Source organism: Thermobia domestica, chromosome 13 (genome assembly GCF_964235325.1).
Source record: "Thermobia domestica chromosome 13, izTheDome1.hap1.1, whole genome shotgun sequence".
NCBI lineage: Eukaryota > Metazoa > Arthropoda > Insecta > Zygentoma > Lepismatidae > Thermobia > Thermobia domestica.
The window spans coordinates 8,657,423-8,685,164 of record NC_137466.1 but is presented as its reverse complement, the minus strand read 5'-3'; the positions used below and the strand labels follow the sequence as shown (position 1 = coordinate 8,685,164).

The 27,742-nt window shown below is 34.1% G+C and overlaps 1 protein-coding gene across 1 annotated transcript in view; it reads left to right on the top strand.

Moving 5' to 3' along the window:
- LOC145669112 (uncharacterized) overlaps positions 1 to 27,742 on the top strand; it is a 166,687-nt gene that overhangs the window by 99,966 nt on the left and 38,979 nt on the right. The window contains exons 8-12 of the mRNA XM_081737453.1: positions 4,087 to 4,137; positions 6,398 to 6,473; positions 9,143 to 9,181; positions 21,112 to 21,207; positions 23,727 to 23,765. Coding sequence (XP_081593579.1) covers positions 4,087 to 4,137; positions 6,398 to 6,473; positions 9,143 to 9,181; positions 21,112 to 21,207; positions 23,727 to 23,765 — 301 coding nt within the window. The remainder of the gene's footprint in view (positions 1 to 4,086; positions 4,138 to 6,397; positions 6,474 to 9,142; positions 9,182 to 21,111; positions 21,208 to 23,726; positions 23,766 to 27,742) is intronic.

The window sequence follows — 27,742 nt, the reverse complement described above, 5'->3', positions numbered from 1 at the left end:
TGATTGCCACATGGCACATCTGATAAAGTATCATGAGAAATGAATATGAGCAAAATTTAAGGTGCTATAGACCAGAAGGATAAGAGCTACGGGGGTTCAAAATTTGATTATCCCCAAAAATTATATCATGGAATTATGTAGTTTAAAGTAAATATCTTGAAAACCGTTAAAGCAATCAAAACAAAAGTTACACAATACAATGAGAATAAAATGCCTGATCGAAAACCACAGACAGTGTTGCCATAAGTGAAGCAGTGTTGCTTAATCATCATAAAAATACTTTGTTTGAAATAGCACCATATACAAGTGTTCACAGATTTAAAATACACTATTATCACTAAACATAACAGTGAAGTATAGTGGTACAGTGTTGCACACTGTTGGAGCTACGTGTGCTGCAAATGTACAATGGAGAAGTCTGATATGTGGCAACAAAGGGTAATAAAGGAATGCATTAGAAAAAATTGAGGGTTTTACATTATAGTTCTGTAGCCCCGGTGAATAAGCAGACAACTCGCGAAAACAAAATGATACACGCGAGGAATGAAACCCATGTTTTCTAATTCTTCAAACTGGTTCTCCAGATTATCTTATCAATATTTGGAACAGTACTTTCTTGTTTTATGTCTTTCGTGTTGAGTGACATATTCTTTTACTTCGTCTCCTACATACCATATGATTATGTTTGTACATTGTAATATTACCATATTCACATTAGAAATATAATTATTTTATTATTACCTCATTTCGTTTTTAATCGGCCCGAATTCCCTTGTGGTTTAGAAGGCTAGACAACCGACACATTAGAGATCGCGGGTTCCAATTCCGACTCGGACATGTTTATGTTATACTTTTCACCTTACATTTCATAGTTATCTTTCTCTTTTTTAGTGGTTCGGGTCCCACTTTACATTATAAGTCCCGTCCTATATAGCTTCGGAGCTGACACAGGACGTAAAAATGGCATCACTCAATTTCGTTTTTCAAATTTGACATTTTGCTATGTTACATTATGTATTATGGATTTGAACTAAATTCATAGTATGAGATATAGCTTCCTTTATTACCCTTTGTTGCCACATATCAGACTTCTCCATTGTACATTTTCAGCACAGTAGCTCCAACAGTGTGCAACACTATTCTACTACACTTCACTGTTATGTTTAATGATAATAGTGCATATTAAATGTGTGAACACTTGTATATGGTGCTATTTCAAACAAAATATTTTATGTTGAGTTGGCAGCACTGCTTCACTTATGGCAATACTGTTTGTGGTTTTCGATAGGGCAATTTATTCTCATTATATTGTGCGACTTTTGATTGCTTTAAAGTTTTTTTTATATATTTACTTTAAACATACGTAATTTCATGATTTTTTTTTTTTTTTTTTTTTTTTTTTGATATTTAAATTTTGAAGCCCGTAGCTCCTATCCTTCTGGCCCATAGCACCTTAAATTTTGCTAATTTTCATTTCTCATGATGCCCTATCAGATGTGCTATGTGGCAATCAGATTTTAGCGACAACTTGTGGGACCTTCCCGTGGTTGTATGTAATTCCACTGTTACTGAATATGAACGGAGTTATGTTGCTTTAAGTTCCTCACTCTCCGTCCGGGTTAACTTCATGACAGCAACAAAGTAATTCTGCTAAGCCCACTCACGCTTTCATATGTACACTCATGTCCAAAATTATTGTCGTATGTCTATAAATATGTTGTAGGAATATAATTTGATAAGGAATTCGCCCGGTATTTCTTATAATGCTAATATCTATATAATCGGCAAAGACATGTATGTAGCAAATTTCATGCCAAAAGAGCAGTAAATAAGAAAAATAAAATGAAAATAAAACTTTCTTGTCCATTTAGCAACATTTTGTTTTACTCATTCTAATTTTCGTATTTATAATTCTTTTCCTATGAAATTTACCACAAATGTACATTTCCGGATTATACATATAGTATCAGTATTAAAAGTACCCTGAAAAATCATTATCAAATTATATTCTTACAAGAAGACAGTTATAGATATGCGACAATCATTTTGGACATGAGTGTACCTACTAAATTATTTTGATATGAAAAGTATTACTTACCATGTTACTTTCATATTCTTCGGATATAACTATGTATTAACTGCCTACAAACTATATAATATAGATAAATAATATAGTCCTTGTCAAAAGTCTGAGCACACTACTAATTTTTCAAAACTTTTAAAATAAATAAATGTAACCCAGTTTGTTGATTTTTTTTTCTGTAAAATCACTGCCTAGATAAAGAAATTAAAACATAGTCCTGTTTCCACTGAGACAAATTTATTGAGTATGTTTGCGTTCAATGAAATGCCGACTCTGTCTTGATAAGAGCTTTACAAATTCTATCCATTTGTTTAATTTATCCAATTTTTGCGAAGCTGTGCCACTCAAGTAGCTCTGAAGTCTTCCAAAGACCTTCAGTATTCGTTGGCATCTATTTACGGACTGCCCTGTCAAATTCATTTTACAAGAGCTCAAGGGTAACAAATCCGATGACTATAGCGACTGTTCCATTTGTTAGTGGTGGAAGCGTCTTCTTTGCATTACACATAACTACTGCATAACTTGGAGAACTTGTAATCTTCTAGGATGAAGTTACTACCCCAAATTCGCATTCCTGATGGAATTCCATACCTCATTAAACATTATGAACATTTTTTGTCCATTATTTCATTAATTCAAACTAAATTATCAACTTGGTAGTCTGTAAACCATCTCAAACGGTGACGCTACCTTCTCCATTCCTTGCTGTAGGTATTACACGATCGAGATGAAAGCGCTATTCGGGGTGACGACGCACAAACTTTTATCATTAGAGGGCGAAAAGTTTAAAAAATGAAATGAAATCTTTAAGTTTTACGTTCCACGGTTATGCCGGTGAGGGTAAAGGAGGCGGTGTTGATGAGAGATGAGTGAAATGGTGGAATGAAGAAAGTGGGAGGAAACGGGAGAACCCCGAGAAAACCCACGAGCACGGTGTATGGCCACCACAAGCGAAAAGTTTAAATTTAGATTCGTCGCTCCAGAGTGTCTTTTTCCATTGTTGATATTCTAGTCTTACTTGATTCTAGTCTGTCTTACTTATTTTACTTGATTTTTTTTTCTTGTCCCAGGAGTACCGGTATCTTTGTTTCCTGCTTGAAGGAATGATTTCTTTACTGCAATCCCCAAGACCACAGATCTGAAGGTGCTGGGCCACCGTCCTATTTGATACCGTTTGGAAATGACTCTTCCATAGTTGTGTCGGTTCTTCCAGAGTGGTTAACGTCTGTTTTGTTTGCTTATTTTTTTCTTCAGTGAACCTGTCCTTAAGAGAAGTTATTTCTGAATAATCAGTGCATTTCCGTGTAATATTTACGCTACTTTGTGACTATCTTTCAGAAGTCTGACGTACTGCTCCACTCGATCGCTGAGAATGACTCTTCTCTCAAAATGACCACTTGAATACGTGCTTTGACTCTTAGTTGTTTTTTCTTCCACATTTTATACTATTTTCATGTTCTTCACACTATTCAACTAATTCATGCGAATACAAACAGTAAGATCGCAATTCACAGATTAGCATATAATTTTGCCCATATTACAGCACAATTGAATAGCTCATAGTCAACTGTGTGTTCAAATGAAAATACAACTACTGACAAGGGTTCATACATACACCACTGGATGTTAAAACGATGCATCAAACCAATCGTGACGTTAACTGTCTGTTCATTAGTTATCTCCTGTTTATTGCCAAGTAGCTTTTCTCAATAAATTTGTCTCCATACCAACAAGATCATGAATTTTCGTATCCTTATATGAACAGCGTTGTTTATTTAAAAAAAAAAAAGTTCAATAAACATGGTTTAGTACGGATACAGTGTCTTTTATATGGAAGAGACTATATATAATGTAGTCTAATATATAATACGAGCTCGTATCTTTAACTAGCATTATTAATTACTCATATTTCTCTTGTATTGTCGTGTGCTTAAAGTAAATTTTAAAAATATGTGTACAAATAATGTTAATTTGAAAATGCATTTTTTTTTATCAACTTTTAGGTGAAGAACTTCAAAAGAAAATTGAAACTCTTGAAAAGGAAAGAGTCAAAGGTTAGTAGGTAACTTTTAATATAAAAAATGCGTGTTTATAGAGTTGTCGGAACATAACATTTCTCTTATCAAATGTTATACTTACTTTGGTTGAATACTTTCTGGTAATAAATAAGTTTAAAATTAACTAGAAAAAATCTGAATTCAGAATGATAGAGACTAGAACTTGACTCACATTTTTGTTAATTAGTGAAGCTTTGGATTGAGTTCTCCATAATAAATGTATGGAAATTTTGTTCTAAATTTTACATTTGTAATAAGTTTCTGATTGAGATTGTTGTAAAGTATTCTCATTATAGAAGATGATTGAATGTTGTGAAGAGAAGATGGTAATTACTACATGTCTTGTTGAGAAGTAAAACAAACTCCGGTTCATATCAGCCTTTGGTTGTGAACTAATTATATTGACATTACAACCACATTACATGACATTGCAAACCATGCTCAGGAATTCTAACAATTATTCTACTTACCGATTTCCGATTTGTAATTCCTAAATTTTTACGTGTCATATGTCTTACTTCCTTAAAAACAGATTTACAGACAGATTGAATATCTGATGAAACTGGGTAGTGTGAATGGGTACCCAGCCTCATTATTAAATAATTGGTATAATCAGGTTAAAAGAAATTTAAGTTCTGATAAACCTGAAACCGACATAAACGATTAAAAAAATGGATTGGATTATCTATTTTTCCCAGATTGACAACTGCATTAAATAGAATATATACACAATAGATTTTCCGTACAGCCTTAAAACCTCCAAGACTTTAGAAAAGAACGTCACACAATTTAAGAGTTATTAAAGGGATCCCAATGAAAAATCAGGTATTTACGAAATAAAGTGCAGTTGTCAAGAGAGTTATATAGGCAAAACGAAAAGAAATTTAAAAGTCCGAGTTAAGGAACACATTAGAGATTCGAAAGCGGAAAATCCAGTGTCAGGTTCATCGAAACATTTAAAAGAAATGCAACATAGGGTAGAAGGTTCAATAATTTTACTTGGAACTAAAAATGAAATAGAGACTGGTTTTTGAAAATTTTTATTTATTAATTTAAAAAACCAAATTAAATCTAGATAAAGGGTGGTTAAGTGACGATTATAAAATTTTCACAACATTGGCATGGCAATAAAAATAACATGAGTTGGCAACCTTTCAACAAGGAACACGAAAGTCGCGCGAATTGACTCCGACATATTTTAATTCGCTTCAATTCATTTGGAGATCGCTGACTCACTGGATAACTTGTTTTTTACACAACACAGCCCTTGCCTTGGTAAGTCCGTTTCTTTTTATTCCTTGATGATTCTATATTTCTTCCTGTTTTTAACCTCCGTGACCAAAACTACAGAGGAGGGTCGAAAGCTTGAAACTATAAACATCCAGGAATTACAGAAATCTGGAAGTAGAATAATATATTGGATTAATTAATTATGGGTTGAATAAACAACTTTAATTAAAATTTTACTTTGCAACTGACACTGCATATGTGAAGAAAATACAAAGATACGGAGATTCTTGCCGCTAGCTTGTGACAAACTAAGAAAAGAAATAAACAAGAAGTACCCTAACTAAATTAATTTGTAAAGAATAAAGATTCCTTTGTTTATATATATATATATATATATATTATATTTTTAATGTAGATGGGTCTGATTATTTTTAGACCAAACTTTACACATTTACATACGGATTCACTTTATTATTTCGACTTTAAGAAACTTGTCGATCAAACTTAAATCGGTGATCATCCTGACATACCTTCTGAGTATATTGAAATCTTTTCTTATCTTTGAGTATATTGTTCTTTCGCACCATGGACGAATAAAGGAAAAGGAATAGAGCCCGGAATGAGTTAAGATTATTATTATTATTATTATTACATGGCCAGTACTTTGAACACTAAGAATATTTTACCTAATAGAGTATATATTTGAAATAAAGCGATCTTATTAACAGGGGTAAAATATTTTTTTCTTTTTCTTCAATAAAAAATTGTGATTGCTGGTCGTGATGAGAACTGAAAGCTATAGAATATCTTCGTCGTAAGGAAACAATTCATTTGTACAGTAAATTGGTCGTAATTATAAGAATGATTTCTTTGCTGTTTGGTTGTCCAGAGGGATGTTTTATCCGTTTGTCATACATGTAGAATACTTTCTAAGAAAACACATCTATCGCAAAAATAGTGCAATACATTTTTCCAATGAAATATTATAAAGTATTATGTTATTCAATATATGATTCTGCTTTTTTAGAAAAAGAGGAGATGGAGCAAGTGAAAGTGTTGTTAGATCTTCTGAAGAAAATGAAAGTAGAAAAGGAATCGGAAAGGTACGTAAATGTATAAACTAAAACTGTGTTGTAGAATAAATCCTTTCATTTAGTATATTAACTGACTTTCATTTCAATAGGAATCTTTATAATTCAACGAAAAAAGTATATCTTATTGTTGGTGTGTATCAGTATATAGGATAAGAAATATTAAAAAAAAATAAATAAAATAAAATAAAATAAAAAGTAGAATGTTAACTGTAAACAAGTTTTAGAATGACAAGAATTTTAATATTGATCACACTCAAGTGCACCTTCGTAGTCGATTGGTTGGCACAAGTGCTATCTATGTGTGTAACGTCGCAGAAAACCACTTCTCGCTATTTATTACTATTTCTACACTGTAGTGATCGCTAAAACCAGAAGTAGTTGATTTCTATCATTTCCAGTTTGAATAGAGGATTAAGAGAATATATTACCGATTCGTAGAACGCTAATCAGATTCTTAAAGAAATCACTTCTTGTTTTATGTTCTATGTACATCAATAGTGAAACCGGGACTTGTAGTGGATGTCTATCAGTTCCAGTTTAAAATGAAATTAAATCTTTTAGTATAACGTCCCACGTTTATGCCCTTTAGGCTAAGGGAGACGATGAATAAAGCAAGTGAATGATGATGGAAGAATTTGAGGAATGAGAGTGTGGTGTAACGTGCGTATAATATATATATATATATATATATATATATATATATATATATATATATATATATAATTAGAGTAATATTTAAGTACTGGTCAGGGTCACAAAACGCCACCCCCAATTAATAGTAGCGAGAGAGTAAATCAGCATATAGATAATGCAAATATAAACTGTTACAAACAACTAATTTTTTAAATAAATGCATTAATCTGCAATGGCGGTTTAAATATATTGTTTCCGCCTCTCAATCCCATACCCAAGATACTCTAATATTCACAATTACCTAAATTCTAATTTTCGTAAGGTTGAATAACAAGTTGCGTGAATATAATTTTAAATAATTATATATTCGAATATAATTATTAAACACTATAACCAAATACAAGAAAATTAACAAATTAAAATAACGGAACTCAGTAATCAACTACCCTATGAGCTTTAAAGCTGTAATCATTATAATTTCAGGTATTATTCATTTTAACAAATTCTAGTACTGATTTCTATCCTTGGAATCTTCTTTATATCAGAATATCTAAATTTTAGTCAAAAGCTGGAATAATGAGTGAACCCTAATAACACTTAAACCTTCAGCATATACTGGTTCATTTAAATTGAATAGCGCCCTATTTTAACAGAATCTAAAGATTTAGTTACAGTTACATAATCAAAATCATAGAACAGATTCACCAAATTTAGATGATATAATACTGAGTACATTCTCGATATCACAAATAATAGTTGTTTTCAACTCATGGTTACGAATATACATTACTATGTTATTATAACATTTACAACATTTGGTCAAGAAGGGTCCGACCAGTTTCAATTTTCCCTGAATTCTGATGCAAATCATACCAACCGAATTTCACGCAGATTTTGACTTCAGTCGCAAGATGGCACTGTTTCAAACTTATCAGTGTTATCAACTCTTGTTTCACTCAAACATTGAATATCTGACTTTTTTTCTTCATAACATGCAACAGTGGGAGGAAACGGGAGTATCCTGACAAAATGGACGGACATGATGATGTCCATCACAAACTTACTGGACGGAGATTTACCAGCGAACCCATGCACCAGAGGTAAGCACTCTACCACTAAGCCGCCGTGCTCCCACTTCCAGTTTAGAAGAGTGTTAAGAATAGAGATGAAATGTATTCTTGAGACGCCCAATCTACTGCAGAAAATCACTTCTCGATATATATTACCAATTTTGCTCTACAGTAATCAACGTGAAGCTCGGAAATGATTTGATTTCTACCACTTAGTTTGAATATCACTTGCCTCAACAAACTCTGTTCTTAACTTCCGACCAAAATTGATTGTGATTGAACCAGTTCTAGAGATTCCGTCTCTCCCGGACGGACGGACGGACTGACACACAGAAAGACAAGGTAAAGGAGTTTTGATAAACCATGCGACTCCCTTATTTTGATTGATTAGAGTTTAACAGAAGTTTTCAGCTCAAATACTATTTAATACGCCAACCTATAGTTCAACATTGGATAATAAATATGTACTTTTATTTGTCTTCGTACTTCCCGACACATTTCATTTCGGTTTACATAATAGTAGAGAGAATTGGTTCTTATCTTACATGTTTGTGTTTACCTGAAGGCTTTCCTATATTTATAGGCACTGTTTCATACAATTTCATACATTTATCATATCTAATATTAGCAGGAAATCTTTACTTTTAGGTGTCTTTGAGAGGCTATTTGTAAAGTTGGTGCAAGTGTCTCTCTCTCTTCCATTCCATTCTTTGGTTTCCACTTTCCATTTTTTGTTTTCCCCATTTTTCCTTTTCAGAATTCGGCTCGCTAACTATTAAGTGTGTAGTTATTATCTCATTGCCTCAAAGTCTTTAATTTTCCGGCCAAGTTTTGAAGCCAAGTAAATGTTATTTTACCTATATAAAGTTGGTATCTGGTATTTAGGAAAGTCTTTCTTTCGTAGGAAATAAAAATTATTTCAAAAGTATAAAGTTAAAAAAAAAGTAAATGTATTTGTTCTCTTTATGTTCACAGAAAACATTGCGAAGAGAAATCAAGACCAGAATTTTTAAGGTAAGGAATAAAACATTAATTTATTTGTAGCTATTAGATATTCATCGTAGCCTAAAATTTGTGGTATTTAGTTTCAATGACGTTATTTAAGTAAATTTCCTTAACTTTTCTTTGACCTATAATTAGCTTTATGCCTAGAGCGCTTGCTTAGCTACAAGTTTGTCTTGCTAAAAGTACGACACCTTAGATAAAATGTAATCCACTTCATCTTTCTCAACCTTTGTATTGCATAAGGATATAAAACAGATATGAAATTACAGATTGCTTCATAATTCGAGAGTTGATGGCAGGGGCATGGGAACAATACTAATTTGGAGAGACGTGTCCAAGGAAAATTTTAGCAACGTAGTAGGGAAAAAAAGTGGGTACATGCATCTCTGTATCTCCATTCCTGCGTCACTGGTTGAGGGATTTACAATGCTACATATTTTACAAGGATTTAATGAGAAAAACAAAAAGGCTAATACTCACCGCAAAAGATATATAGTAGAGTTTTATTCATGTCTTGGAAGGAGAATTTGGAAGGGTAAAAGAAGGTTAAGAAATGTAAAAACAAATATTTTTTGTCAAGAAAACTCTCGACAGACTAGGTCACGGAGGGAAAAAGGTAAGCCTCTTCCAAAAAGCAATACCATTAGCAATCTCTCCAACCTCCGTGAACAATTTAAAGGAAATATACATATGAAGGCTTGTTCACTACCCTACCTCCTTTATGTAGAAGAAAACTTTTTGCTTTTCTCATTAAATATCACCATCACTCGCAATACTGTGATATTTACAAGGATTGTTTATTCTCAAACGTCGTTATTTTCTCTTTACTTTTATTCACACAAGGTTTCAAATAGGCACTTGTAACCAGTTTCAAATAATTTAGAATGTTTGTTTCCTGCGATCCCGCACTTAAATATATATGTGGTATATTTAAGTGAAATGGTATATGGTATATTTGAGTGAAATGCGCAATTTCCAACAATAGGATACTGTCAATCTTAAAAAGAACTGTGTTAGCACATCATAGAACTTAGACCAGTGTGAAGATAATTGGGTAGGAAGACTATAAAATTTCCTGTCCCTTCTTGAACTTTCCCTAATATTTGAATCAATAATTACTTTTTCTCTCAGGAGAGGACTTTATCCTTATACAAATCGGCTGTAATTTTTTTAGTTCTCCTATTTGATTGATTGATTTTATTTACCGTAATGGATTTATATTCAATGTTTTCGTCATACATTAAAATACCATTTAAAAACCAATACAAATATACACATATAATACATACACACAAATTCTCAGATACAGTAAAATTCACGTAGGATAGTTCCTAATTTAAGTAATCATTTTAAATTTCCATGTAAACAATTAACAACACTGAAATCGTGTTCCAGAGTAATTTTTCGGCCTCGTGTTCAAAAATGTTGCAGTTCAATTTTTTATACTGGTATGTAGTTTGCTCTATAGTTTTATTCTCTAATAGAATTGTGTAATTGGCTTTTGTTAGGTGAAATCTTGGTAAGTGTAAATATTCTAGCATCATAAGAGTGAAAGTCCACTCACTTACAAAAATATTATTTGAACGAAGGTGTGAAACTGTTTCCAAAATAAACAGATATCTGGTGTTTTATGTTTAGGCTTTGCAACAAACCTTTGCTAGGACTCGTATGAGGCACAGAATATACGAGATATTATTATTCGTGATATTTTCTTCTGTAGAATAAAAACACTTCTCTAGAGCAGCATTCTTATAAAACAGAATTCCATATGTTAAGAGCAAATGAAGAAAAATGCATATGTGATGTTCTAAATTAATGGTTTATAATATTTGGTTGAATTAAAGAAAAAGCTTTCTTATTCTAAATTCCAACAATCCTGTGATATGCTGCATGACAGATTTTCAGATACGTACAAATTTAAATATCTTGGTTGATTATTAAATTATACTCTTATACTTCTATTGTAGGAAGAATTATGATATAACCCATTATTGGGTCGTTGACTAAAATTTATTACTCTTGTTTCGCCTTCATTCGTTTGCTGTCCGGTTTTCTACTGTTTCACAAACTTGCGCACAAGATGATGACTTTTGGTATTTCTTAATTTGGGAAATTTAAAAGCACTTTCGAATGGTCGGCATGCAAATTTATCATAGTGGATAAGTCATTAATATATAAAATGAAGAGTTGGCCCTAGTAGTGATCCCTATGGGATTCCATGGTTGATAGATTGTAACTTCGACTTTATTGAGGCTATTTCTATAAATTGAAACCTCTTTTAAGTACGACTAGATCCAGACGCAGAGGCTAGTATTAAAAAAAAAAAAAAAAAAAAAAAAAAAGTAATGATTTGTGAGATTCTTTCGGTTACAAATAACACATTCAGCTGACATTAATAGTAGTGTTCTTGTTTTAACTAATTTCAATAATTCTGTTATTTTAATTTTGTTCATATAGATCCCTTGCATTGCCTAACTTTCGGTACTGTTCTGGAACCCTTTACGGTATTTTAAAAATACCGTCAAAAGCAATAAAAGTATTAAGAAGTAAAACTGATTGAATTTCCATTAAAAAGAATAATTTAGGGGCAAAACACCGCAATAGACACCTAGTTTTACATGGTTACTAAACTACCTCTTGTCAAATGTTGGCCTGAATCATTGTAAAGTAATATCCAGATTTTGGATTATTCTGGAAAGTTCGGTTACGAGTTTTTGTCAGTGTTTTTGTGCCACCGATGCATTTTAAATCAGATTTCCAATTACCAGTTGGAATATTGTCTGTGTTAAAGCTTGATTATTTAAAAGGATAAACTTATTTATTTACTTTTGATTCCAACTAAAGTTCTTATATATGTGATATTGTGTTTCGTTCCTTTCAAATATGTTAGAAGACCAGCGACGGTTTGTTTTAGCATGACTAAAATGTTTTCTATTATTATTTCTTTTGGCAATACTTGTATACATTTCTGACATTCCCCCCTCCCCTGGACCCTGGTTTTTTATTCAGATTAGTATCATAACTCTTGAGTTGTATACAAGAAATTCACTTCGAAGGCTACGTAGGGAGTTTCAAAGTTCTCTTTTATTATTACTGTTTCTTTGAGACTTAGAGCATATAGTCTCGAAATTAGTATGCTCCATACTGCAAAATGTGAATATCACATGCGAGAAGTCTATTTGGCTACGTTTGGAAATTAAAAAAAGACTGAGTACTTTCAGAAAATTTATTTTAGGAATAAGAATATTTACTAATTTCACAAAACCTGATAATCTTCCGGTTGAGAGTACAAGAAGGCGATTTAACTTGGTCCCAGCTTTGACAAAACATTTATGAGCGCCTCAAAAAATGGATTTTGGGTTGATTCTGCTTGATTGAAGATCTTTCCTAACGATTTGCATGAATTGGATGAACCCATCGGTTCGAGGTATGAAAAAAGTTTGTTTAACTCTGCCGAAAGTTACTTAGGAAAGAGTGTGAGAGAGTTGTCATAGCTTCAGTGAAATCAAACTTGCATCAACAAGTGCTTTGAAAACCACGAAAACTTTGCATATACTTTCCAAGTATTTTCATAAACATTTCTTCCCCTTCCAAGAACCGGCATTCTGCTAGTCTTAGATAGCTTGTCTATCTCGTTCTGTAAATCTGTTTCCAACGGAATAAATCAGTTCCCAGAAACAGGAAACTTTCCCAGATATTTGACTTAGTAACTGGTATTGAATGTGCCGATTTGTAAGAACTACAGTTTGTATTGTCTGTGGACTTCGAATTAACACTGGAGTGTTAAATTAACTGTTATATTGTCTGATGTTATGTAAATAAATGAATATACTTGCATTCTTATGCTCAACCGAGGATATAAAGTTTGAGTGGCTTACGATTAGTTTATTAATAGCTCCAGTTGCCCATCATCCTTATATAGCTACAGTACATCATGCTGGTAGTAGCACACTATACTGTGTTTGTTAGTTCCGTCGATGAGCATGACTCTTGTCCGAATTGGGCGAATGCTCACAGTATAGTCCCTCGTACTTTCTTTATCGAATTCTCTGTCCTGGTTCGTGGTCGGGGCGAAAAGTTAATACGTGGCACCCGACGGTCGGTTCTTAATGGGCTACAATAATTCTTTCTTTCTTTTTTTCTTTGTGGGTGTGGTTCTGGATGGTTGGCTATTCTAAATAGTTCTCTGGTCAACCATCCAAACTAAAATCCAGCGGAGATCAGAATCAAGACCTGAATGGAGATCGCTGACTTGGGCAGCTAGGGTACATGGACAGAGAAACTGCTGGAGTATTTTTTCAGGCAATGGTTCAGAAACTGTTTCCTCATAACGCAAACAGCACAAGCCAAGGTCAAGATTTGAAATACGAAGATAGAATGATGATAGTAAGAAAGCATCTCTGCGACTATATTATAATTAGAGATTTTATTTCATTAAACCATTAACTTCTACAACTTCGTTGTTGGGATCAATATTCTTGCAATGGTTTGTAATGGACCTGTTCTAGTCCTTGTTATAGATCAATGCTAGACGCCTTTTCACTCAACACATTTTGCCGTTTCCTGTTAAATCGTCGTACCTGATTTATTCGATTTCATGAATTAATAGTTATTTTATATTTTATTTTGTTCTATTCATACTAAACCTTTGTTCCTGTTGATTGCTTTAATTGATGAAAAAATAGTTTTATTTATGTATATTTTGTACACAAATTTAATTATGTTACGAAGTACGAATGCGCTGAAGTTTAAAAAAAAAGAAAGATGTATTTCACTTTTCGCCTTTTTCTTCAGATATAACAGTTTTTGTAAATGAATTCATCGACGAAAACATGACATTAATAATATTGTAATATAAGTTTTAACGTAGAAAATTGCAAACACATCAACATTGCAAACAACAAGTTATTAGTTACAATACTGCTCATTGTATTGGTATTTCTAAGTCTGTTGTTTGTCCTAGAATCATAATCAATATAACTAACTAAGAAATCAGGCCTAGTCCTAAACTTGTCGTCATATGTCCATCGAAGTATATAAAATTTGTCAAAATCATAACAAAAGTAAGTGTGAAAGTTAGTTTATGTAATTCTATTAAGTTAATAGAATGGACTTTACCTATATGAAATAATGCTTACCTTAACCAGAAGAATCTGATTTTATGAACAGTGAACAACTGATCTTTAATCCATTATATTCTTCTTCTTCTTCTTCTTCTTCTTCTTATTATTATTATTATTATTATTATTATTATTATTATTATTATTATTATTATTATTATTATTATTATTATTATTATTATTATTAGCTGCAACCAATGCAGCGTAATTTATGTTGACGAATGTGTCTACAAAGAGTAAATGTCTACAGTAAATGGGAAAAATTAACTTCTTTAAAATGGAATGAAAGAAATTGTATTACTACATGTTTAGACATCCTGAGTTCTGATATAGTTTGCACATAGCGTAACATGCTAGTTAAACACCTAACAGTACGTGTTACGTCGGTACCTTGATTCTCCTGATTTAGGCCCTACTACGGAACGTTCTAGCACGAACGTCTCTTTTATCTTTTGGACGTATAGTTATTATTTCTATTGAAATTTTAGGTCAATCTTCAAATATATCATATTCAACTCGTGAGAACTATTCCATCCACATTCTGGATCTCATTTTTCTTAATTTTCAACTTTGCATCATTTTTGCTGAGAAAATTCGCAACTTAGATAAAATACACGTGAAGTTCAACGTGAGATTTCCAGGAATTGTGAATGGTGTTTCCGTTCCTGTACTTACGTTAGTAGTTACGAGTAGAAAATGCGTTTTCGATATTTCTTTGGATATCGTGTTCTCCTTTCTTCGATATTGTACAGTCCGCAACAAAACACTAAAACATCAAGATGTATGTTTGTTGTGAAAATACGCCTACCAGCGCAGGGACTCAACATATCGTCTAAGTGGCACGAATCACGCCAGGAGAAACCTCGGAGTCCTCCCCTGCATACTAATTTTGGAGCAAAAGACTTCGTTTCACAATATACTTACATGCTCATGTTGCAGGTTTTTTGCTGCGGACTGTACAAATCTGTAGCTTGATGATTCTAGCTATTTATGCAAAGTATTTCTGTTTAGTTTTATATGGATACATTCATCTTATTATCTTTATCATTTTCTGTACATTATCTTTGAGTATTGTACTAATTTTCCCTTGTCGGTTTTAATACATAATTGCTGTACTGTGAATCTCAATATTTTAAAACGGATGCCCAAGTTAATGATGCTTGTTAAAATAGTTTAATCAGGAGAAAGCAAATAGGATTATCTATTCCCCTGATAAACAACTAGATTGAATAAATTAATTCACAATATGATTTATGAAAAATGTTAAAATTGTCCAATATTTTGGAGAAAAATATAGTTTAATTCAAGAAGTCTTACTGAGTGCCGATTAAAAAATAATTGGTCCATAAGATAAAATGGGAGTTGCCAAGAAGGATATATAATTGAGATATATACGAAGAGACCCCCAAAAGCAACTAGATTGAAAGGGCACTGTCGTTCCTAGGCGTAGTAGACAGTTCCCCCGCTAGTGGGTCTAGTAGACCGTCCCAAATCAGTTGTCCAAGCGGCATCTGCGTAGGAGGTAAAAGTTTGATCATAGTGTTGTTTGTCTCAGCTGTTCCCATTCACCACCTGTGAATTCGTTGTGGCAGATTTAAAGGAACAAAGAGTGTGTGTGTTTGAACTTTTGCTTCCTCTTTGAAAAATCTGCAACGGTAGCTTACCAAATGCTTCAACAGGCTTTCAAGAAGGATACTATGAGCTGCACGCAAGTTCACGAGTGGTTTGGGTCCTTTAACGAGTGCTGAAGATCATGCTCTTTCTGGGTGCCCTTCCTCATCTCCAAACGACGAAAACATTGAAAAAAATCCCCCCCCCCAAAAAAAAAATCAACGAGGATCGTTGTTTCACGATCGACAAAATTTCAGAACAGACAGGAGTGAGTTGAAGCTCGTGACAGCGGATTTTGACTGAAAATTGCAAATGAAAGTGTTACCGCTAAGTTTATTCCTCGCCTGCTCTCACAGGATTAAAAATATAATAATAATAATAATAAAACTGCGTCTGAGTTCTTTAATCCATCTCACGACTTAAAAAATCAGATTGAAAGCAATCCAAACTTTGTGGCCAAGGTCATTACAGGTGATGAAAGTTCGTGTTACAGATGGTGGTGGTCCGAAACCAAACAAGGGTCTATCCAGTGGAAGAAATATATATATATATATATATATATATATATATATATATTCGTGAAATTGTGCACCAGAAATTTGTTTTCTCTTGTCAGCCAGTTTTAAAACGTTTGCGGGAGGATGTGCGGAGAAAATGCCCTGAACTCCGGCGATCAGGTGTCTGGTTCCTTCACCATGACAACGCCCATGCACACACGGCATTATCTGTGAACAGATATTTAGGCTCTCATGAGGTGGACTATTGTCCCCCACTGTCCGTATTCATTAGACCTAGCCCCTCTGAGACTTTTTTCTGTTCCTGAGAATGAAAACATCTAAAAGTGAAGTGTTTTGATGACTTAAAAGGCTGTAAAAGGAGCTTCGCAAAGAACACTGGACGATATCAAAGTTGGAGAGTTCCAGACATACTTTAGATAGTGGGAAAGAAGACTGGAAAAGTGCATCGCATCTAATGGAGTGCAGACTAAATACACATTTCAGGTGTCAACACTTTAGCATAAGCACATTATATCTCAGATTCGAATTTTACTTGGAGCTATGAATGAAATTCAGAAAATAGTTTTTGAGCATTTACTTCCTCAAATCAATCAAGACTCAAAGAATAAACGAGATGTCCTCTTTTCAAAATACATTAAATACTAACAGAAAAGACCAAACAAACAAATATTGGTTACTTGTATTTACCAAATAAATGAATACATAATTTGACTAGTTTACAATGGGTCCAAGTACACTTGCATGCAATTTCAGTAGTCATATAGGACAATATCTATGCAGTGTTCTTTGGAGGGTTCATTTTATTATTCTTCCATTTTATTGTTTTTTTACTAATTTAATATCTAATCAATTCTCCAGGACAGCTAAAGCATAGCTATTGCAAGAATTCAATATGAATCATAAATGAAATGAAGAGAGCAGTAAAACTCCCACTATTGCTTCCCAGAATTACATCCAGAAAGTTTCCAGAAAAAGAAAGAGTGGTCTAGAGATTAGTCTATTCTTTCCAAAATTTTAGTGTAAAAAAATTGGAATTCGAATGATTGTTTACTGGTGAAAATTGAATTGAATAATGTACAGGAAACAGTAGATTCTTTGTCTCTATACTTGAATGAAGTGTTGTATCTAACGGATGTGATACTTGAAACTTATGGGGTGATATAGAATAATTTAGCTAATTAGTAATCTTGAAACCTAACATGTCATAAAGAAGTTTTTCATACAGGATGATGAAATATATTGACTGCATTAATTCGATAAAGTAAGTAAAAATTGCATATTATGAACCAAATAAAGTAACATTTGCCTTCTTTTCGTAAATCAGGGGCGGACTGGCCTACCCTGCAAATGCAGGGTGGGCCCACCAAACAGGTGGACCCCCTCCACCCTAATAAGATGTGCTCAATTAAACCTACCAGCATCAAAAATATGGCAGGGTAACTCCCGCAAACTTGTTTTGCATTAAAAAAAAGACGTAAAGTTACACTTTCATGAACAGACCTTATTCTTCTTCACGTTTATCGACTTGAAAAGGTTCCGTCTATGAGACAATCAGGCCCTAAAACATTGCGGGGTTTGTGATACAGCAGCTGTTAAAAACGAGCACGTTAACTACTACTTTTTTAAATATAAGAAACACAGTAGATTTCAGGCTGTTATTGGATTTGTATACCATTGCCTACTCCGGTCCTTTTACAAGCCGGCGAGTGGCGATGTTTTAAAGAAACAATAGTTTCGTAGATATTGTTATTGTGCAAATTGAAGGTGGAGCAGGAACGCTTTTGAACTGCATTGTCCTCAGACCAAACTTCGAAGAAAGAAATCGGATCAGGCTTCGTTTTTTTTTTTTTTTTTTCAGTGCTATAAAGCGAAAAGAAATTAGTCGCCACTATCAACGATTGTTTTATACAAACCTCAAATAATTACTATGAAGTTACTGCCCTCGGCTCGTGTTTCATTTGTATATTATATCGAAGAGCAAATCCGATAGCAGCAATTCAATTATTAGAACACCAGTTACGTGTCGTTTGTCGTGGAAGACAGATGTGGTTGTGTCAGTATGGATGGTAGGAGTGATTGTAAGATTACTTTAAAGAAAAATATAAAAGTGGTGCTAAAAAGCGAGAACACAAACGAAGATGTGATTTACAAAAAGCTGCACCTGACCCAAAACAACGTAGGCTATTTGAATCTGTGAAGCCCCAAGAAACAAATGAGCGTGACGTGACTCATTCAAGTACTGCAGGACAGTTGTCAGTTTTTTTTTTTTTTTCTGTCTAAGGTGTTTATAAATTATAATGTCTACACCACTATAATGTCTAAATTATAATGTCTTTGGATGATTTCAGTCAATTGTAGCTTATCTTTTATGGCTATTTTTACTTGAAATTACACAACTTTAACAGGCGAATACCAAATTAACTGAACTGTTTGCTGCCGCGTAGTGCTTTCAAACGGGTCAGATCAGGCTTTCATGGATCAGGGGTCGAGTCAAGCCTGCTTGAGACACGGGTCGGGTCAGGTCATCTACGCTAGGGTCAGGGCTGCTGTAGCCACGGGTCGGCTCGGGTCAACTTTCTTATGCGCCTTTTCGACCAAATCCTTCTCGGGTCGAGAGTGTCGGGTGAGTTGAACGTCGACCCGACCCGACTCATGACCCGAATAGGTTTTAGCCGGAACGACGCATAAGAAAGCTGACCCGAGCCGACCCGTGGCTAGAGCAGCCCTGACCCGACCTGTGACCCAAGGAGGTTCGACTCGAGCCCTGACCCGATGAAGACTGACCTCACCCGTTTGAGAGCACTGGCTGCCGGCACTGGGCTCAGTAAGCGTTGGTTTAACTTCTAAAAGTGCTGAACACTTATGCTGTCAGTCAAATCAGTGTGTATATCGTGTAAATGTTAACTTCCCTTTAGTTATTTAAAGTTAATTTAAAATAAAAGTGTAGTAAAATGTAAAAATTATTTGTGATGTGCAAAGTAGGTATTCATATGAAAAGAGAAGTTGGGGCCAGCCGAGAAATGAGCGGACTACACTAGACGATAGACGATATCTAATCTTTCTGCGACATGAAGATATATTATGACTTACTTATGTCAAGGAAAATCTTGCGTTTCGAAATCTATCGCAAATTTACCTCCAATCGCATTCTTTGTGTTGCATTGAAGCCACAAAGTTACAGCTTTTTCAAGTTTCCAACACTGACGCGATGTCTGTTGTCTCACCTGACAGGCTTGGGAGGGGGGAGTTGTCTGCTAAGAGCGGGGCGTACTTCCTCGAGATTATACATCAATATTTAGACGAGTTTGTGTATGTGGGTTCCAACATTTTCTTCTTGCCAAATTTTATGGGTTCAAAGATGGACTTTTATATGTAATACATATGAAGAATGCCAAGTACATTTTTTACATTTTTATACAATGGGCCCTCATTTCAGTTTAGCAGGGTGGGCCCTATGGTGGCCAGTCCGCCCCTGTCGTAAATTGAAAATATAAATCTTAACTACAAAAATATTCTGCTATCATATGATCAAATATAGTGTTAGGAAATTTTTGAGGACTTTCAAATTATGTTCTAATAAATTATACGTAAGAAATACAAAGGTAAATTGGAATCTTTGTTTAGTTGTTTAAGTAATGGATATGATATCAGAACCCTGCATATATGCCTATAACAGAATTCCATTTCCATAGGAATTACATGACTGAAAATAACATTGTGATGAATTCTACAAATTCGATGAATATCATGACCTTAGATCAAATTACTAGAAGTCAGCCGGAAAACTGTACCTGACGTTGACAGATGATTCAAGTGTAGCCCTACAAATGGATAAAAACTTCTATCAAGAATTTAGATATTTGAAGAAACATCTCTATCAAACACAGGTTTCTTCACGAATTCATTTCCTGGATTCAACCGTATTTACTTCGACTTAGCGAAACAACATATTCACACTAAAATCGGAAAAATCTTATTGATTTCTATAAGGGTTTTCAAGCTACTTAAAACTTCCGTCCCGTTAAAGCGAAATTGAAGATGTCTGCTAGTATCAAATACAGATGAAATTGCTTGCAAAACTTGTTTAATAATCAAAGTAATCTGGGAGCATTATTGGTTCAAATATGTTACATAATAACGGTATATTGGTGACCAACTTGTTCACCGCTCATCTTAGTTGCCCCATGGAAGGTCTTATGCTTGTTGTTCTGTGATCCTTTTTGGGAAAAAGTTAAATACTCCTCATTTACTATGTCAGAACAGATTATTAGAAACCTTATTTTCTTTTAAACTTACCTGTTTTGAACTATATATTTCATGTCAGTGTGTTTGTGTCTTTCTAAATAATATTTCCTCGTAATGTTTTCTAATGATTGTAGATGAAGTGAAATACGACAGGTTTGCTAATTTTATTATTTAGAAAATTGTAAAAGTAAGCCTGTCCACATCTTATATGGTTGCTATATGCAGTATATGCAGTAAAACTCGAAGAGTTTACGCATTTATTGTCAAGTTCCTGACAACATAAAATTGATTCATTTCCATTTTCCTGGCTACTGTATTAAGTATTATTTATGTGTTAGTTACGTATTTTCATTAATCTCGCGCTTACATTTGGATTTTCTGTAAAGATAAAAGATAATACTGTATGTAAGTATTCATATATAAGAAGTATTAATTTTATTTTCAGAAGATCTAGTGTTGAGCAGAAACACCTTGATGATTTAGTGGCAAGAGAGAAATTTAGTGAGAGGGAAGAAGTGAAGTTTGAGCCTAGAAAAGGAAGGTAAATAAAGAAACGAAAGTATAGGTTTATTAGATTTTGTAAGTTGTGAGAGTTGTATAATTTAGCAAATTCTAATAATGCAGTGGTGAAGTATTTGAATGTGTAATCAATGCTGGAGCATGACTTAACTGATTTAATGATTTAATTACAGAAGCAAACATAATCCCTTATCTAAATAATTATATCATAAGACAGTCTTAATTTATGAATTCAGTGGAATATTTGTCATAATTTTACGTACTCCCCACTTTCAGCATCACATAAAAAGGATATGTATTTGGAGCCTTTGAATATACCGTATCTCTGCCCATCATTTTTAATATGAGGTTTTAAGAGGAGACATCAAATTTAATTTTTCCTATAAATAGCAGAAATTCGGATAACATAGAATAATGATACTGCAGTGTAGATTACTGTAAGTAATTAAATTTAAAGAACCTTACAACTACGAAGTCAGTAGTAGTCTACCAGATCCTTTTCGAGTTTGTGTTATACTCGATGAATATAATGTTGTTTATAAGTTTGATTTCCGATAATATTAACAGATTAATGAACGATTGAGTATTTGATTACAAGGAACGATTTGACATCGCAATACTTCACTACTTCTTCTTTCTAACCTGAAGTATAGATTGGTGGGCAACATGGAAATTTTAACTTTTCTCTCTCTTGAGAGAGCTGTTTTATACTTTGGTAAGGTTTCTTCTTCGTAACTGCATCTAGATATTCTATCCTTGATCTTCCTCTTCCTAGTTTTCCTTCTGCCTTTCCCTCTATCAATACGGTGGTCCAATCGGAGTGCTGTTTCTTCTTTTTCCTATTATCTTCGTGATGCATTGTCCTTCATTAGCTTCCTTTAGTACGTCTTCATTCCTTTTTCCTTCAGTTCATGATATGTGTAACAATCTGCACCAACACCATATTTGAAATGCTTCCAGCTTCGATATTTCAGCTTTTCTCAATGTCCACGTCTCTGATCCGTAAAGCGCCACGCTCCATACCAGTGTTTTAATAAATCGTTTTCAAACGTCCAACGACACATTTCTTTATAATATTTGACTATCAATATTAATTTGATTTTATAGCCAGCTAAAATATAATTTTGTGAATTAAGTTCTTTGATTGCCAGTAGACATGATCGGAGTTATACCACAACCACTTACAAGGAAGGAGCACATAGGAAGCTTGTTTCAAATTTTAAAAATGCATGGAATTTCAATGTGCGTTAGAGAAAAACGCTGTTCAATTATAACGTAACTCTTAGATGTACTTACTATTTTCGATCAGAAGAAAAATCAAACTGACGAAATAGTATACTTTAAAATTTCCTAATGAGACAAGAAACAATTGAATTTGTTTCCCTGTGAGTTGAGATTTCGGTTTGTCTAAAACATTGAAATCTATAATCCATGTGAAGAACAAACTTTGTTGAACATAGTGCGATAGTTTACAAAGAGTAGAAAGGTGGCTTGACTGGGCCGGGACTCGAACCCAGGATCTCCGGCATACCGTGCCGATGCGTATGCCGGAGATCGCGAGTTCGAGTCCCGGTCCAGTCAAGCCACCTTTTCACTCTTTGTAAGTTGTTTAATTCGCATCTACAGAGGATTGTGGTGTGTAAAATAAATCGGTTGTTCCCTCCTTGCATTAATATATAGTGCGATAGTATTTGACTCAAGGATGTTATAAAATAGAGGATCTGCCTATACAATAAAATCGTGAAGCCATTCGTCACAGTTTCGCCCCCCCCCCCACTCTGCCCACTCCACTCAATAAGATCGCAATGTTTTGAGACAACATTCATGGCGGAAACGAGAGTAGCCAATCAGACGTGCGGATATTCGGTTGTTTTTCGACTTCATTGAGTTAATAGGATGAAGCTACATATGGGCAGATCCTCTATTTTATAACATCCTTGGTTTGACTGATATTTTTGGATCAAAAGATCCAATATATTTCAATCAAAAATTTTCTTGTAAGTCTTATATCTGGATAACTATATATAGTGTAGCCAAACCCAAATTATCACCTAACTCAGTATGATATGTCTATTCCATTAAAAAAGAAAATAATTGCGAAAAGTTGATTTAAGGACCGTTCAAAAATTTTCTAGCCCCTGATCCAAAAACTGATTCTTAGCCAAGAACGCAATTTTTTGATTCATTTTTTTGGATCATTCCTAAAATTCTTGGCCAAGATTGCAATCTTCTGATCTACTTTTTTTCTTTTACCTTTCCTAAAATTCTTGGTCAAGATCGCAATCTTTTGATCTTCTTTTTATATATTCCTAAAATTTTTGTTTCACAGCGCAAAGAAGTTGTAATGTAGTGTATATCTTGAATGCCATTACGCATCTTCTAGTCTGATAAGTTATTACTGTTCCTTTGCATCTTTTATCTGGATTTTAAAGTACAATTTACTTTCCTTATGCTGTTTTGGAATTTATTTTAATATTAAAACGTACACACTTAACATATACAGTAACTACTATATCTACTATATATTTCTTCTTTTTTTAGGGATCGATCCATAGGTAGACCGAACAATGATAATTGGAGGTAAGATATACATAAATATTGTAAATAAATTTTAATGATAAATCGTGTCTGTCTTATTTTCTCTCATACATATAGTGGTATTTCAGAGAATAAATCGACGAGGCAGCACTACTAATTGTAATATTGGCTTTTTTTTAAATAGCAATTACTACATTTACCTACGTACGTAGTTTGCAAGTGCGATCTCATACTTTCTTTGACTTTCCATAAGACCTACTTCTGAACTCCACGCACATAGAATTACCTTCTTTCTAGTCCATTAAATCTGAATTACAATTGGTTGTCTCGACCGTAAATTATTGACAAAGAATATTTTGCTAGTGATTGTACAATGTAGCGTAATTCTAAATAATTTCATTTGTAAGAGTATATGTATTTTATATTGGAATAAATTTATTCGTTACAGGCTACAAACTGAAAATACTTCCAAGTTAATTTTTAAATTTAGCAATAAGTAATGTTTGAAGAAATAAGTTTGGTAAATTTTAATCTATGACATAAATTCAACTTTTTGAGAAGCATAAAGTGGATCCATAAAGCACATATCTAGGTTTCTTTTTTGAATTTGTTCCGCAATTATGCTCCAAGGCTAAGTAACACGTTGATAATGATAATAAACGAAATGGTGGAATGAAGAAAATGGAGGCAAACGAGAGCCCCGAGGAAATTCATGCACACGGTTTTTGTTGACCACAAAGTCCACTTGGCGCGAGCTGGAATCGAACCAGGTACCACACGCATCAGAGATGAAAGCTCTACCTCTGAGTCACCGTGGCCTCATATTTCTAGGTCTGTACATAACTCTTTTGAATATCCAAATGTTTAGTCTTAAAAAAAAAAAATCCTTGCCATCCACCTGGCCAAATAAATAAATACTTCTACCCGTAAGCTTAAGTTAATCAAATAAACATGATTAACTATTTAAGATTTTTAGTTTAAGACAAAATACTGATTATCATACCTGGGTTTTTAGATTACAGGGTTTTAAAGAAACTAGGATGAATTTTATTGAATACATTGTACATAATACGTTTAATCTAAAATTTCCGTTGAAAAATGCTTGTACAATGAAGAATGTTTAAGATACATATTCATATTAAGTCCGTTCTGTGCAGAGTTTGGTGGTGTGTGTTTTGTGTTGAATAGTACGTAGATTTACTTAGAGAAATGTTTCTACATTTTTATTTGCTCGAGGACCCTCTGTTAGCGATCGAAAAATATGAAGATATGAAGTTTAGTTTCAGTGGAAAACAAAAATCGTACTGAAAAGAGACAGATGAAGATTGTATTGGAAATGTAGATTACTGGATGTTTCAATTTCTACTTCCACAGTGGAAAAGAAAATATTACTCTTGTGGTTAGAAAGTTAAGCTACTCACCCATTTCACTCATATTTACCAGTATCTAAAAGACCACCCTACATGAAATTGCTGATATTGAACAGCCAGTACCTCTATACATCTACCACTGAAAGAACAAATGAAACCATCGTCAGTTTGACACACAACACTTAGTCAATACAGTACATGGACACTTTCGCAGTTTTTATCCTTTTTGTGATAACATTGTTGATTGAATGAACATGTCTTTTCTTTAAAACCTTAATATAGCTTACCAACCCCTCGAAGTCGAATATTTTAGATGTTTACAGAGATGTATTTTTTCGTCACTAGACGTTTAGCCAAGACTTTTTTTTTGTTTGTTTGTTTTTTGTTTATTGTGCAAAGCTAAAGTTTGATTTTTTTTTTCTCTCTAGAAAAAGAAGTCTCTAGTCGAGTGCATATGACTTACAGGAAACTAAAATTGGTTATAAAATTTGAAAATTATTAGTTCACTTCTAAACCTCCTACACTGAAGCTATTTAGTTTTCACCAACTTTGGTGTCTTACTATTTATTTGGCAAGAAATAAATAATATCTACATGCATGTGTTTCATTTTATGTTTTCAATTGGAAAGTGGTACAGCTCATGTGATGTATTTTGATGCTTACAGAAGCATTTTTGACCCCTAAACCGCAGTTCTCTACTTTCTATTGTGTTTTAAAGATTTAGTTCTCTCGGAATCTGTAGCTTGTTATGCAAATCAAGCAAATAAATAAATAAATAATTTACAGACACGCAAAATATACATCTCATGAGCTGACCAAATAATCAATGTACTTACATGTTAACAAGAAATTGTTGATACTATGGTTAGCATGAATTTGTTTGTTCGACAGTATGTGTTTAGAAAGACTTCTTTAATCATAAGCAAAAATTATATTATTATTGAAGCAAACCAAAACAAGTGGTAAAATTTAAAACTTAAGCACGTTCTCTACGAATACGGTTTGCAAGTTGGATGTCCTTAGGTATGATTGTGACTGACTGTGATTGAATAGCGCACAGGTTGGTATCTTCAAAAAGCCCTAAAAGGTAAGCATCACTTGCCTCCGTAAAGACATGGCATCTGAGCTTTGGAAGCGAAAATCTGTCTTGAAATCTTGTGCAATTTCACGAGAGTTGTTCATAATCGTTGAACGATAAACTGAGATAATTTTTTCATTTCGTTTTAAAACGAGTATCGCCTAGGATGACCCCATTTTTAATATCTTTTTCTACAATTAACTAGTAAGCTTTCACAAAGTATTTGGTCTAGGAATTAATTCGTGCGGTTGGTACGCACACATTGAAGCTGTAGTACAAACACAAAATACATAAATACCTTAAGAAAAATATTGTCCATCGCTAGCCACCACTTTCGCCCATCTGTCAGGCAATGTACGGATTCCGTGGCGAAAGAAGTCCTCATCCTTGGAAGCGATCCAGTCAGAGACCCATGTTTCGATATCTTCTGAAGAAGTAAACCGCTGTCCAATCAAATCGTTGTTCATGCAATCGAACAAGTAGTAGTCCGAAGGAGCAACGTCTGGTGAATACGGCGGGTGGGGTAAAACTTCCCATCCGACATTTTCTAAATAGGTTTTGACCGGTTTTGCGACATGTGGGCGAGCGTTATCATGTTGAACAATAAGTTTATCATGTCTGTTCTCCCATTCTGGTCGTGTTCTGGCCAGAGCTTGCTTCAAACGCATTAATTGTCGTCGATAACGTTCTCCATTCATAGTTTCACCCGGTTGCAGCAGCTCATAGTACACCACACCTTTCATATCCCACCATATGCACAGCATAACCTTTGCACAGTGAATATCTCGTTTTGGTTGTGATGGACCTGGTTCACCTGGTTTCACCCAGGCCTTTTTTCGTTTAGGGTTCTCGTAATGGATCCACTTCTCATCACCCGTAATAATTCGATGCAGAAACCCCTTTCTGCTCTGTCGTTGAAGCAGCAATTCGCAAATGGTTTTTCGTCTTTCAACGTCTCTGTCTTTCAATTCATGTGGAACCCAATGTGACATCTTTTGAATCATTCCCATGGCTTTCAAGCGTTTAGAGACTGTTGTTTGATCAACGCCTAATGCTGCTGCAAGTTGTTCCTGCGTTTGACACGAATCCTGCTCGAGCAATGCTGTCAATTCTTCGTCTTGAAATTTTTTTGGCTGTCCAGCTCGCTCTTGGTCTGCCAAGCCGAAATCACCACTTCTAAACCGTGCAAACCACTTCTGACACGTTCGCTCAGCTAGAGCATGGTCACTATACACTTCCACCAAAATACGATGACTTTCAGTCGCACTTTTCTGCATGTTAAAGTAATGCAGCAGGACACCCCGCAAAAACACTTTGTCAGGCACAAATTGCGCCATGTTCACTTAACTACAAACTGGTGTTGTTGACGCTTTAATCCACTGCCCTATACTACGAACGATACGCGATGACAGGGGTTTGCAACACATGTGTGGATACACGGAACTGTGGGACGCTCCGTTCGTTGCGCCATCTCTTGTCCACCCGCACGAATTAATTCCTAGACCAAATATTCAACTTCCCAATCAAATTTTGAAAGTTAGTAACAAACAGACGACAAACTATGAAGTGGA